The sequence below is a fragment of the Bos indicus genome, chromosome 15 (genome assembly GCF_029378745.1).
Source record: "Bos indicus isolate NIAB-ARS_2022 breed Sahiwal x Tharparkar chromosome 15, NIAB-ARS_B.indTharparkar_mat_pri_1.0, whole genome shotgun sequence".
In the NCBI taxonomy this organism is placed as follows: Eukaryota; Metazoa; Chordata; class Mammalia; order Artiodactyla; family Bovidae; genus Bos; species Bos indicus.
The window spans coordinates 16464660-16477849 of NC_091774.1; the positions used below are offsets into that span (position 1 = coordinate 16464660).

The 13190-nt window shown below is 41.0% G+C and overlaps 1 protein-coding gene across 5 annotated transcripts in view; it reads left to right on the plus strand.

The window, feature by feature from the left end:
• The first annotated feature begins 5339 nt into the window (after positions 1-5339).
• Positions 5340-13190, plus strand: part of CWF19L2 (CWF19 like cell cycle control factor 2) — a 144760-nt gene continuing 136909 nt past the window's right edge. For 3 of the 5 annotated variants that reach the window (XM_019975527.2, XM_070803356.1, XM_070803355.1), the window contains exons 1-3: positions 5340-5479; positions 7660-7770; positions 8497-8616. In XM_019975527.2, the coding sequence (XP_019831086.2) occupies positions 5387-5479; positions 7660-7770; positions 8497-8616 (324 nt within the window). In that variant the 5' untranslated portion in view covers positions 5340-5386. Of the gene's footprint in view, positions 5480-7659; positions 7771-8496; positions 8617-10912; positions 10965-13190 lie in introns of those variants that run through there. The other 2 variants (XM_070803358.1, XM_070803357.1) reach the window with 2 other exon arrangements.

The window sequence follows — 13190 nt, forward strand, 5'->3', positions numbered from 1 at the left end:
ATGATGTACTCTGCATAGAAGTTAAATAAGCAGGGTGGAAAATATACAGCCTTGACATACTCCTTTTCCTATTTGGAACCAGTCTGTTGTTCCATGTCCAATTCTAACTGTTGCTTCCTGACCTGCACCCCAATACAAAATAAAAAGTAAGAAGAAAAAAAAAAAAAAGATTTTCACAGATAGGTGAAGTAGAAACTCCTTGGAAAGTTCCCTGCAAACACAAATTCAGTTCTATAAAACTTGAAAAGAAAGCATAATTACCTGTTAAATGGAATATCACTTGCCATATCAGTTAACAAAGAAGGTCGAAGTCATCAGACATTATAGCCACAGTGTATGGTGAGCTGCTGAACCCTGAGGGAATCTCTGGGAAGAAAAGAATACTTGCCATCTAGAGGCCATGGCTGCTCCCCATGGTGAATCCTGAGGAAACTCAGAATATGGAAACATAAGATACTGGCAGGACATAGCTGAGGTGCATATCAAAGAAATGATTTCAAGAGCCTAGACTTCTGCATCTTTCCATACATAGAAAAGTGCTAAATCCCTTAACTTGACATATCTGGTTTTCTTTAACTAATCATCTTTTGATGTTTGCCATTTGTTGCAAAACTTCTGTATATCATGACTATTCTCCTTGCCTCCTCAGAGCAGTTTATCAGGGTTAGTTGAGATACTGTCTCCTAGGCTTGAAATCCTACAAGTTTCCGTTCAATAAAATGTTAACTCTTGACTTTTAGGTTGTGAATAACTCTTTAGTCAACATACCTCAATATAGTTTATGTTGTCAAATACAAGTTGGCGCTTACCTGTCAACTACAAATTGGCACTAGACGAAAGCATTGCCTCTGACTGAACAACAAGGGCATTTACCATCTGTGCTGCTGCAGCTGTTGACCTTCAACACCCCTAGAGAGAGTTCAGGGTAGAATAAGGCACTCTGTGCTTCAGGGAATCTGGTGATAGGTCTTTAGATTGCGGTCCATGGGGTCGCTAAGAGTTGGGCACGACTGAGCGACTTCACTTTCACTTTTAGCTTTCATGCATTGGAGAAGGAAATGGCAACCCACTCCAGTGTTCTTGCCTGGAGAGTCCCGGGGACGGCGGAGCCAGGTGGGCTGCCATCTGTGGGGTCGCACAGAGTCAGACACGACTGAAGTGACTTAGCAGTAGTAGTAGCAGTCACTCAGTCATGTCCGACTCTGTGCCACATGGATTGCAGCACGCCAGGCATCCCTGTCCTTCAAATCTCCCAGAGCTTGCTGAAACTCATGTTTGTTAAGTTGGTGATACCATCCAACCATCTCACCCTCTGTTATCCCCTTCTCCTCCTGTATCCAGTCTTTAGATAGTTGGATATTTTTAGGACCTGATTTCATGATCCTAATCCTTGCATCTCCTCATATCTAGAAAAGCACTAAATGGCTTCTTGATGACGTCAGATCCTTGTGAGTAGCAGTATACCTCTTGTGAAGTAAGAACTTGATTGCATTGAACTCTCCTTCACCAAAATCTTATCTATTGACTTCCCCCAGCTGCCTCTTTGGTGCAGATGATGCCACCCTTATGGCAGAAATCGAAGAACTAAAGAGCCTCTTGATGAAAGTGAAAGAGGAGAGTGAAAAAGTTGGCTTCAAACTTAACATTCAGAAAACTAAGATCATGGCATCCAGTCCCATCACTTCATGGCAAATAGATGGGGAAACAATGAGAGACTTTATTTTGGGGGGCTCCAAAATCACTGCAGATGGTGACTGTAGCCATGGAATTAAAAGATGCTTGCTCTTTGGAAGAAAAACTATGACCAACCTAGACAGCATATTAAAAAGCAGAGAGACATTACCAACAAAGGTTCATCTAGTCAAAGCTACAGTTTTTCCACTTGTCATGTATGGATGTAAGAGTTGGACTATAAAGAAAGCTGAGAGCCAAAGAAATTATGCTTTTGAACTGTGGTGTTGGAGAAGACTCTTGAGAGTCCCTTGGACTGCAAGGGGATCCAACCAGTCCATCCTAAAGGAAATGGTGTTAGAATCTAGATTTCTTCTCCTTGCATTTTTTCAGCCATAGGCTGGTGTTAGTAATCCAGCAATTGAGTCTGGCAGTTGGGTGGTTCTGCAGCCTTCTTTCTGATAAGTAACTATAAGGGGAAGGGTATTGTAAGGGTAAACACCAGATGCTGCTGTTCAATCACCCAGTCATGTCCTACTCTCTTCGACCTCATGGATTGCAGCATGCCAGGCCTCCCTGTCCCTCACCATCTCCCACGCCCAAGTTCTTGTGCATTGTATTGATGATGCCATCCAGCCTTCTCATCCTTTGATGCCCTCTTCTCCTTCACACCAGATAGTGGATGTATTTAACACAGAGTCAAAGGAAAATAGGTGTGAAGTGTAGCTCCTGCAGAGTTAAGGGGCAGAAGAGCAAATTTAGTTACATTCAGAGTTAGAAGCTGTTACAGTAAACAAAAACAAACAAACAAAAAAAACAAAACTAGGAATACTCAGGCCTGCTCGCTGTTCTCTTTTATCTTTTTTATTCTCTGGAAAGGGAAGAAAAAAACTCATTCCTTTTTTTTTCACTTGTTACTGAGACAGTATGAACAAACAATATGAGGTCAGAAAAAATGTTACACTTTAAAAAAGTATAAATTATGAAGTGCAATGCAAAATTCACATGACTTTTTCATATACTGTGCTTAAAAAAAAAATCCACCAAAGCAAAATGCTGACTCTTCAAAGCAAGTCTTCTCTCCTGCTAACTTGCACTGTCTTTCTGGCCAGCCTTCCTTTAGTCCATTCCTCCAGAACAGGGAAACCTCTTTCTCGATAAGGGCACTTTGGTAGAAATCCTTGCAACATGTACCTTTAATCTGCCCGAACCAAGCACACTGCAGAAAGTTTTAAGGGGAGATAAGGACAAAAAAGATCTTCACGACCAAGATAATCACGATGGTATGATCACTCACCTAGAGCCAGACATCCTGGAATGTGAAGTCAAGTGGGCCTTAGAAAGCATCACTACGAACAAAGCTAGTGGAGGTGATGGAATTCCAGTTGAGCTATTCCAAATCCTGAAAGATGATGCTGTGAAAGTGCCGCACTCAATATGCCAGCAAATTTGGAAAACTCAGCAGTGGCCACAGGACTGGAAAAGGCCAGTTTTCATTCCAATCCCAAAGAAAGGCAATGCCAAAGAATGCTCAAACTACCGCACAATCGCACTCATCTCACACGCTAGTAAAGTAATGCTCAAAATTCTCCAAGGCAGGCATCAGGAATATGTGAACTGTGAACTTACAGATGTTCAAGCTGGTTTTAGAAAAGGCAGAGGAACCAGAGATCAAATTGCCAACATCCGCTGGATCATGGAAAAAGCAAGAGAGTTCCAGAAAAATATCTATTTCTGCTTTATTGACTATGCCAAAGCCTTTGACTGTGTGGATCACAATAAACTGTGGAAAATTCTTCAAGAGATGGGAATACCAGACCACCTGACCTGCCTCCTGAGAAACCTGTATGCAGGTCAGGAAGCAACAGTTAGAACTGGACATGGGACAACAGACTGGTTCTAAATAGGAAAAGGAGAACGTCAAGGCCATATATTGTCACCCTGTTTATTTAACTTATATGCAGAGTACTTCATGAGAAACGCTGGGCTGGAAGAAGCACAAGCTGGAATCAAGATTGCTGGGAGAAATATCAATAACCTCAGATATGCAGATGACACCACCCTTATGGCAGAAAGTGAAGAGGAACTCAAAAGCCTCTTGATGAAAGTGAAAGTGGAGAGTGAAAAGTTGGCTTAAAGCTCAACATTCAGAAAACGAAGATCATGGCATCTGGTCCCATCACTTCATGAGAAATAGATGGGGAAACAGTGGAAAACAGTGTCAGACTTTTATTTTTTTGGGGCTCCAAAATCACTGCAGATGGTGCCTGCAGCCATGAAATTAAAAGACGCTTGCTGCTTGGAAGAAAAGTTATGACCAACCTAGATAGCATATTCAAAAGCAGAGACATTACTTTGCCAACAAAGGTCCGTCTAGTCAAGGCTATGGTTTTTCCAGTGGTCATGTATGGATGCGAGAGTTGGACTGTGAAGAAAGCTGAGTGCTGAAGAATTGATGCTTTTGAACCGTGGTGTTGGAGAAGACTCTTGAGAGTCCCTTGGACTGCAAGGAGATCCAACCAGTCTATTTTAAAGGAGATCAGCCCTGGGTGTTGTTTGGAAGGAATGATGCTGAAGCTGAAACTCCAGTACTTTGGCCACCTCATGCGAAGAGTTGACTCCTTGGAAAAGACTCTGATACTGGGAGGGATTGGGGGCAGGAGGAGAAGCGGATGATAGATGACATGGCTGGATGGCATCACCGACTCGATGGACATGAGTCTGAGTGAACTCCAGGAGATGGGGATGGACAGGGAGGCCTGGCGTGCTGTGATTCATGGCGTCGCAAAGAGTCAGACACAACTGAGCAAATGAACTGAACTGAACTGAACTGAAGGAGAAGGCAATGGCACCCCACTCCAGTACTCTTCCCTGGAAAATCCCATGGACGGAGGAGCCTGGGAGGCTGCAGTCCATGGGGTCGTGAAGAGTCGGACACGACTGAGCGACTTCACTTCAGCTGTGAAATGCCGTCAGTCCCGTGCAAACTGCGTAATAAATGTATGAGGACACAAGTCCTGTTCAGGGCAACCCCAATATACGAAGGAGGGTAACCCCTTGACTTAACTCTTGCCTGGAAAATCACATGGAAAATCCCACGAGTGTGGTAGGCTACAGTCCATGGGGTCGCTGAGTCGGACACGACTAGCGACTTCACTTCAGCTGTGACATGCCGTCAGTCCCGTGCAAACTGCGTAATAAATGTACGCTGACACAAGTCCTGTTCAGGGTAACTCCTTGACTTTAACCTTCTGTTTCTTCCAAACCTACTGCTATTGCTGCTGCTAAGTCGCTTCAGTCGTGTCCGACTCTGTGCGACCCCATAGACGGCATCCCACCAGGCTTCTCCGCCACTGGTATTGTCCAGGCAAGAACACTGGAGTGGATTGCCACCTCCTTCTCCAATGCATGAAAGTAAAAAGTGAAAGTGAAGTCGCTCAGTCGTGTCCGACTCCCAGCGACCCCATGAACTGCAGCCTACTTGGCTCCTGTGTCCATGGATTTTAAAGGCAAGAGTACTGGAGTTGAGCGCCATTGCCTTCTCCGAACCTAAGGGTTAGATATTAACCGAAATAATAAGCAACAGTTTGCGCATGCTCTTTTGGTGGAGCAGATTCCCTCCTCCCTCTAGTCGGAAGTCCCGGTTTGTTTACTGAATTACGACAGTCGTAAACCGAGATTTTTGTGCCGGCTTCCTAGCTTTACGACAACAACTATGGCGGCTGCCGGGGTTAGATTTGAAAGTGAGAGTAGCGTCGAAGAGCGTAAAGAACAGATTCGAAGTGCCAGGAGCGAGGTGTTGCGCCAGGTACCTCAGTTTTGAGGCTTTGGGAATCATTTAGAATTGCCGGTGGAGGCCTTCTGGGAGTTAGGCGTCTAGCTCTCCTGCCTCCCCGCACCCTTTCTTGATTCATTTCCTTAGTATCTTACCTTATCTAGTTGTGTGGGGATAGATGTTTTCCTTTGGGATGCTCACACACTATTGGGTATCCTTTGCCTCTTAGATGCTCTGGAAGGCTCCAGTTGCTCATATTCTTTTCCAGAAAACTTCTTTTCTTTCCTCTGACGTTCCTTATCTTTAAAAGCATCCGTGCTTGACATTTCTAGCACCTGATCACCTGTGCTGCGCACTTTCGAGGGACCCCACTGTTTTCCCTGCATATCTTACAGCTTGAGTCCTCCCTCATGCTATATCTGAAATGAAATTTTCCGTTTTCAGAAACTCGTGTGAGGCACGTTAGAGTAGATCCTTTCATTCTCCTTTTAAGTTATTTGTGTCAGTTATCCGGCTTATTGCAAACCCGTACTGAACCAAACAGCGATTGAGACAGAGATCTAAAAAATTTAGCCCCTCGAAAAAGTTGAGAAACGTGTTTTTCATTAAGATTGAAATGAGTAGAGGTAAAATAAGGAAGGAAGGAAGTAAACTGTACTATTGACTTAGCTCATAAGATGTGAGAAGTGTGGCAGGGGAAAAGAAGTGTGAAGGGGAAAAGTTGTAGTTAGAGAACAATGTAAGGTGAAACAAGTGATGATCATTATTTTATCTTTTTTAAGCTATAACCGTTTAAAACACATTTAAATGCTGCTGCTGCTGCTGCTAAGTCGCTTCAGTCGTGTCCGACTCTGTGCGACCCCACAGACGGCAGCCCACCAGGCTCCCCCGTCCCTGGGATTCTCCAGGCAAGAACACTGGAGTGGGTTGCCATTTCCTTCTCTATTAAATGCAAATAAGGAACCGGTATAGGAGACAGGAAGAAGTTATAATGACTGCAGTCAGATTTTACAGGGGAAGAAAAGGGCAATAAGTCTTACAGAAGTGAAAGGTTGGTGGTCCCTGATTTCAGCATACGTAATATATGTGTATAATAAATATCCTTCATCCTTGTCTCTGATATTTCAGGCAGTTTTTGGAGGGAGTGGATTTGTAAACTATTATAAATTTTATAGTATAGCTATGTATAGAATTTTGAGAAGGACCAATCCTAGCTTTGAAATTTGGGGAGAAAATGAAAAGGCAGGAACAGCTTCTTAGGAAGCTGTTACTTAGTTTGACTGTTTTTGAATGATAAAAACTTATCAATATGATCATTTGTTTTTAGAAAGGTGATTCTTTTTGAAGCATTTTGAGGGTGTGGGTAGAGGATTATGGATGTTGCAGACCAAAGGTATGGAGGTCAGTCTCCTAACAGTTACAGAAGTATCAGGCACTATCAGTGGGATATCGAAGGGAAAAGAGATTCAAGTCATTTTTGAGGTAGGGAGCTTAGGGGAGAGGAAGAGGTCTACAGTAGGTCCCAAGATTCTGTCCTTGCTTGGTGGCTCATTTCACTGTACTGTGCTTTGCTTCCTCTTGCAGTCGTGTCTGACTGTTTGTGACCCTATGGTCTGTAGTCCACCCAGCTCCTCTGTCCATGAGGTTCTCCAGGCAGGAATACTGGAGTGGATTGCCATGCCCTCCTTCAGGGGATCTTCCAAACTCAGGGATTGAATCCAGGTCTTCCACATGCAGGCGGATTCTTTACTAGCTGAGCTACCAGGGAAGTCTGGCTCATTTCACTAGTGATTGCTAACTGATAATGCAGTTGGTAATGTGGAAGGAGAATTTGTTGTTTTTAATCTTTCTTACACTTTGGTAGGGGCTTCCCAGGTGGTGGTAGTGGTAAAGAACCCACCTGCCAGTGCAGGAGATGTAAGAGATGCGGATTCAGTCCCAAGGTTTGGGGAGATGCTCTGGAGGAGGGCATGACAATCCGCTCCAGTATTCTTGTGAGGAGAATCCCATGGACAGAGGAGCCTGACAAGCTACAGTCCATGGGGTTGCAAAGAGTCTGTCATGACTGAAGTGTCTTACTACACATGCACACAGACTTTGATAGAAGCAAATTGTGGTGAGCCTTACATGAAAGTGGGGGAGGTTTCTGTTTTGCTTTTTTAGTGAGAAGTAGGTGGGTCAATTGTTAATTTTTATTTTTTTCACGGTTTTAGGCTAAAGCCAATTTTGAAAAGGAAGAAAGGCGTAAAGAACTGAAACGACTTCGGGGTGAGGAAACATGGATGCTACCTGATGTGATTAAGAGAGTTGAACAAATCTCACAGGTAAATACTAGCAGCCTTACTTGGTGTAAGCTTATTTTTTTTTTTTTTTTGCACTTATTCAAGTTAATACTGGAAGAACAAGTTTATAAACTCTTTTTTACAAGTTACAGAATGAATACCACATAGTTGACAGTACTGAATATTTGTCTCTCTGGCTAGAGTAGTATATATTAATATTTTGGACATGATATTGGAAAGATTGTATTAGTTGAGTTGGCTGGTAGAAAGCTTAGATCCAAGTTTCCAGTCCACTTGTGTTAAGTTTATGGATCTAAAGTGTTATGTGTTTTAAACTTAATGTGATGCTTTTTTTTTTTAAAGGGGGATGTCTCAATTCTTGCTTTCTCTTCCCACAGTTTATGCTGTCTTGTTAGATTTCATGTGGTTCATAATCTATAAATTCTCTTGGGCTCGTTGAAGGAGATATATACACACTGTGTTTTCATATATATGTTTGATTATATCTGTCTGTCAATATATTTACAAATAAATTTAAACTTTCCTTGTATTTTTCCAAGAAATTTTAGTTATATGGTTTATTAGTAGTGCATATATTATAGAAGCATGTCACAATTTTTTAGAAGAAGCTATTTATTTAATCATATTCCTTGTCTCCTCTCATGAAAGATTTAAAGTGTTTTAGGACATAGATCTTTTCCTCAAAATACTTACTTTTTAAAGTAAGCTAAAACTAAATTCTTGCCTCTTCAAACTGATTATTTATAGGAAGACCGTGTGAAGAAAAAGAAGAAAAAAGACAAGCATTCAAAAAAAGTAAAGAAAGAGAAGAAAAAAAAGAGCAAGAAACAAAAGTGTGAAAAAAATGAGTCAACCGACAGTTCATCAGTAAGTATGTGCTAAAACTAACCAAAGAAGCTACTTGAGAATATAGTATATAAAGGAGCAACATATGGGGACCTAAAATACATGTGAGAACTTAGGAAATATTACTAGTGAAGGTACACTCCCAAGAAAATGCTTGGGAGTCATCTACTTGGAGGTGTACAGGAAATGGTAGAAATACGGATCTTAAGTTTTAGATAAGGGCTAGAGGATGAAGATACGATTGGAGAGTCATTGCTGTTTAAAGCCATTAAAATGGATGAATTGCCTTGGGAAATTGAAAAGAAGGAAGAATACCAATACTGAGAAGGCAGACAGCAAGTAAAGGATTTTAAGTAGAAGCAGTTGGAAAATTAGGAGAAACAGGAAAGAGTGAAAGGGGAGTAAAAATAGTACCATAAAATAAGGGAAAGAGTACCAAGACTTTTCAGTTTGTATTTCATAGACATTAACAATTAAGTGTTTAAAATGGGTTGTATTTGTATATTTATCTTTGGGACAGAAAGGAAGAGAATGCTGGATCTGTTGTGTCTCTAGCCAGGTTTTGGATGAGAGGACTCACAAAAGAAAGGAAAGCAAGGCAAACCCTCATGGTTATTTTCAGGAAGAGAAAAGTATGTGGTGCTTAATGAGATGAGCTGGAGGTGTTTAGTGATAATTGCACTCCTAGGTATGCTCTTCAGAGGATTATACAGATGAGTCTTCATAAGAGGGCCAGACTGGACTCCAAAAAGTCAGTCCAGTCTGGCCCTCTTGTAGTTTCAGAAATTAAATTTTGGCAGTATGCCCTGAGATGATAATTGGCTCACGAAAGCTTGTTTTATATAAGAATGTTGTTGTTTTAGTCGCTAAGTCGTATCCGACTCTTTGCTACTCCATGGACTACAGCACACCAGACTCTGTCCTCCACTATGTCCTGGAGTTTGCTCACATTCATATCCATTGAGTTGTTGATACAATCTGACTGTCTCATCCTGTGCTGCCCCCTTCTCCTTTTGCCTTCAGTCTTTGCCAGTATCAAGTTCTTTTCCAATGAGTTGACTCTTTGAATTAGGTGGCTGAAGTATTGGAGCTTCAGCTTCAGCAACAGTCCTTCCAGTTCAGGGTTGATTTCCTTTAGGAGTGGCTGGTTTGATCTCCTTGCAGTCCAAAGGACTCTCAAGAATCTTCTCTAGCACCACAATTTGAAAGTACCAATTCTTTGGTGCTTAGCCTTCTTTATGGTCCAGCTCTCGTATCTGGACATCACTACTGGGAAAACCATAGCTTTGACTATATGGACCTTTGTCAGCAAAGTGATATCTCTGCTTTTTAATGTACTTCTGAGATTTGCCATAGCTTTCCTACCAAGGAGCAAACATCTTTTAATTTCATGGCCACAGTCACCATCTGTGCTGATTTTGGAGCTCAAGAAAATAAATTTTGTCATTGCTACCAGTTTTCACCCTTCTATTTGCCATGAAATGATGGGACCGGATGCTACAGTCTTAGTTTTTTTCATGTTGAGTTTCAAGCCAGCTTTTTCACTCTCCTCTTTCACCCTCATCAGGAGGCTCTTTAGATCCCCTTTACTTTCTGTCATTAAAGTGGCAGATATGCCATGTGCATATCTGAGGTTGTTGATGTTGATCCCAGTAGTCTTGATGCCAGCTTGTGATTCATCCAGCCTGGTGTTTCACATGATGTACTCTGCATTTAATTTAAATAAGCAGAGTGACAGTATACAGCCTTGTCGGTCTCCTTTCCCAATTTTGAACCAGTCCATTGTTCCATGTCTGGTTCTGACTGTTGCTTCTTGACTCCCATACAGGTTTCTCAGGAGACAGATAAGATGGTTTGGTATTTCCATCTCTTTAAGAGTTGTCCACAGTTTGTTGTGATCCACAAATTCAAAGGCTTTAGTGTAGTCAATGAAGCAGATATTTTTTTGCAATTCTCTTGCTTTTTCTACGATCCAACAAATGTTGGCAGTTTGATTTCTGGTTCCTCTGCCTTTTCTAAATGCAGTTTGTATATCTAGAAGTTCTCAGTTCACATACTACTAAAGCCTGGTTTGAAGGATTTTGAGCATAATTCTGCTAGCATAGGAAATGAGTGCAATTGTATGGTAATTTGAACATTCTTTGGCATTGCTCTTATTTGGGATTGGAATGAAAACAGACCTTTTTCAGTCTTGTGGCTACTACTGAGTTTTCCAGATTTGCTGACATGTTGAGTGCAACACCTTTTCAATATCATTTTTTATCATTTGAAAGTAGCTCAGCTGGAATTCCGTCATCTCTACTATCTTTGTTTGTAGTGATGCCTCCTAAGGCCCACTTGACATCATGCTCCCGGACGTTGGGTTCTAGGTGAGTGACCATACCATCGTGTTTATGTGGGTCATTGAGACCCTTTTTTGTGCAGTTCTTCTGTGTATTCTTGGCACCTCTTCTTAATTTCTTCTGCTTCTGTTAGATCTTGACTGTTCCTGTCCTTTATTATGTCCATTCTTGCATGAAATGTCCCTTAATATCTCCAGTTTTCTTGAAGAGATTTCTAGTCTTTCCCATTTGATTGTTTTCTTCTGTTTCTTTGCATTGTTCATTTAAGAAGGCCTTATATCTCCTTGCTATTCTCTGGAGCTCTGCATTCAGTTAGGTGTATCTTTCCCTTTCTCTTGCCTTTCCCTTCTTTTCTTTCTTCAGCTATTTGTAAAGCTTCCTCAGATAACCACTTTGCCTTCTTGTATTTGTTTTTCTTTGGGATGGTTTTAGTCACTGCCTCCTGTACAATGTTATGAACCTCCATCCATAGTTCTTTAGGCACTCTCTTTACCAGATATAATCTTTTAAATCTATTTGTCACATCCACTGTATAATCATAAGGGATTTGATTTAGATCATACCCGAATGGCCTAATGGTTTTCTCTACTTTCTTCAATTTAAACCTGAATTTTGCAATGAGGAGCTTAGAGCCACAGTCAGCTCCAGGTCCTGTTTTGCTGACTGACTTTTGATGACTTCTCCGTCTTCAGCTGCTAAGAATATATCAATCTGCTTTAGGTATTGATCATCTGATGATCTCCATGTGTAGAATTGTGTCTTGGATTGTTGGAAAATGGTTTGGTATTACTGTCGTGTTCTTGAGAAAACTGTTAGCCTTTGCCCTGCTTCATTTTTTACTCCAAGGCCAAACTTGCCTGTTACTCCGGGTATCTCTTGATTTGCTGCTTTTGCATTCCAGTCCTCTGTGAGGAAAAGAGCATCTCTTTTTTTTTGGTATTAGTTTTAGAAGGTGGTGTAGGTCTTCATAGAACTGGTCAGCTTCACGTTCTTCAGCATCAGTTGTTGGGGCATAGACTTGAATTACTGTGATGTTGCATGGTTTGTCTTGGAAATGAACTTAGATTGTTCTGTCATTTTCGAGGTTGTACCCAAGTACTGCATTTCAGATTCTTTTTTTGACTCAGGGCTACTCCATTTCTTGTAAGGAATTCTTCCCCACAGTAGTAGATACAGTGGTCATCTGAATTTAATTCTCCCATCCTCGTCCATTTTAGTTCACTGATTCCTAAGATGTTGATGTTTACTCTTGCCATCTTCTTCTTGATCACATCTAATTTACCTTGATTCATGGGCCTAACATTCCAGGTTCCTATGCAGTGTTGTTCTTTACAGCTTTACAGTGAGAATGAAGCATCTTCATTCACAGTGAGAAATACAGCTGGATAGTTTTATCAAGTATCCAGCATGTTTTGTAATGGTAGGAATATTATATAGAAAATAAAATTCTTTTGAATATAGCTCAGGACAAAGGGAGTTGGAAAATCTTAAAGGAAAAGCAAAATAGGGGTAATGTTTCCACAATTGTGGGATTGAGTTGCTGACTTCATTGAGAATCTGATAAAACTGATCTTCTCTTCAATAAGAAATTTATATACAAAGTTGTTTATTTCAGTGGAGTTTATAAAACTATCAGAAATTTACACAAGTATCACAGCTGTTAAGAATCCCCATCCCCTGGGATATATGTGTCAGGGTGACTAATCATTTATGCCATTTGATTAAGGGCACTTGCTTCCCTTTATCAGAGACTCACTGTCCCATTCTTTGTTTTCTTTTTATTGTTGTTGTTCTATTGTTGTTGTTATTGTTGCCACATATAGCATGCACATTTGTACTGCCTTTAAAGTTGTATAACATACCTTACAGAGAGTAATTTGAATGAATGCTCAGTGCCCACATCACATTGAGGTTGACTGAAGAAGTAAAGAAAAATTTACACTGACAGTGAAAGGAAAGGTTTGGGGAATCAGGTTGGTTGGGAACTCTTTTTGAGAAAATGTTTTATGGAGACAGGCTTAGATATTCTTGAGAATGATGCATTTGGGTGAGCAAGGTTTCAGAGGAAGGGGTAATCTTAATGGAAGGAGGAGCACCTTGTCTTCTTAGCAGGAAAGTAATAAAGATGTACATAAACACAGATAAATGAAGAGGAAGTAGCAGATAAATAAAGCAAACAGATTATTGATGGTATTTATGCTTGATGTTCTGTTTCCTTTATGAAGTGGAAGGTAAAATCATCATATGAGAAGA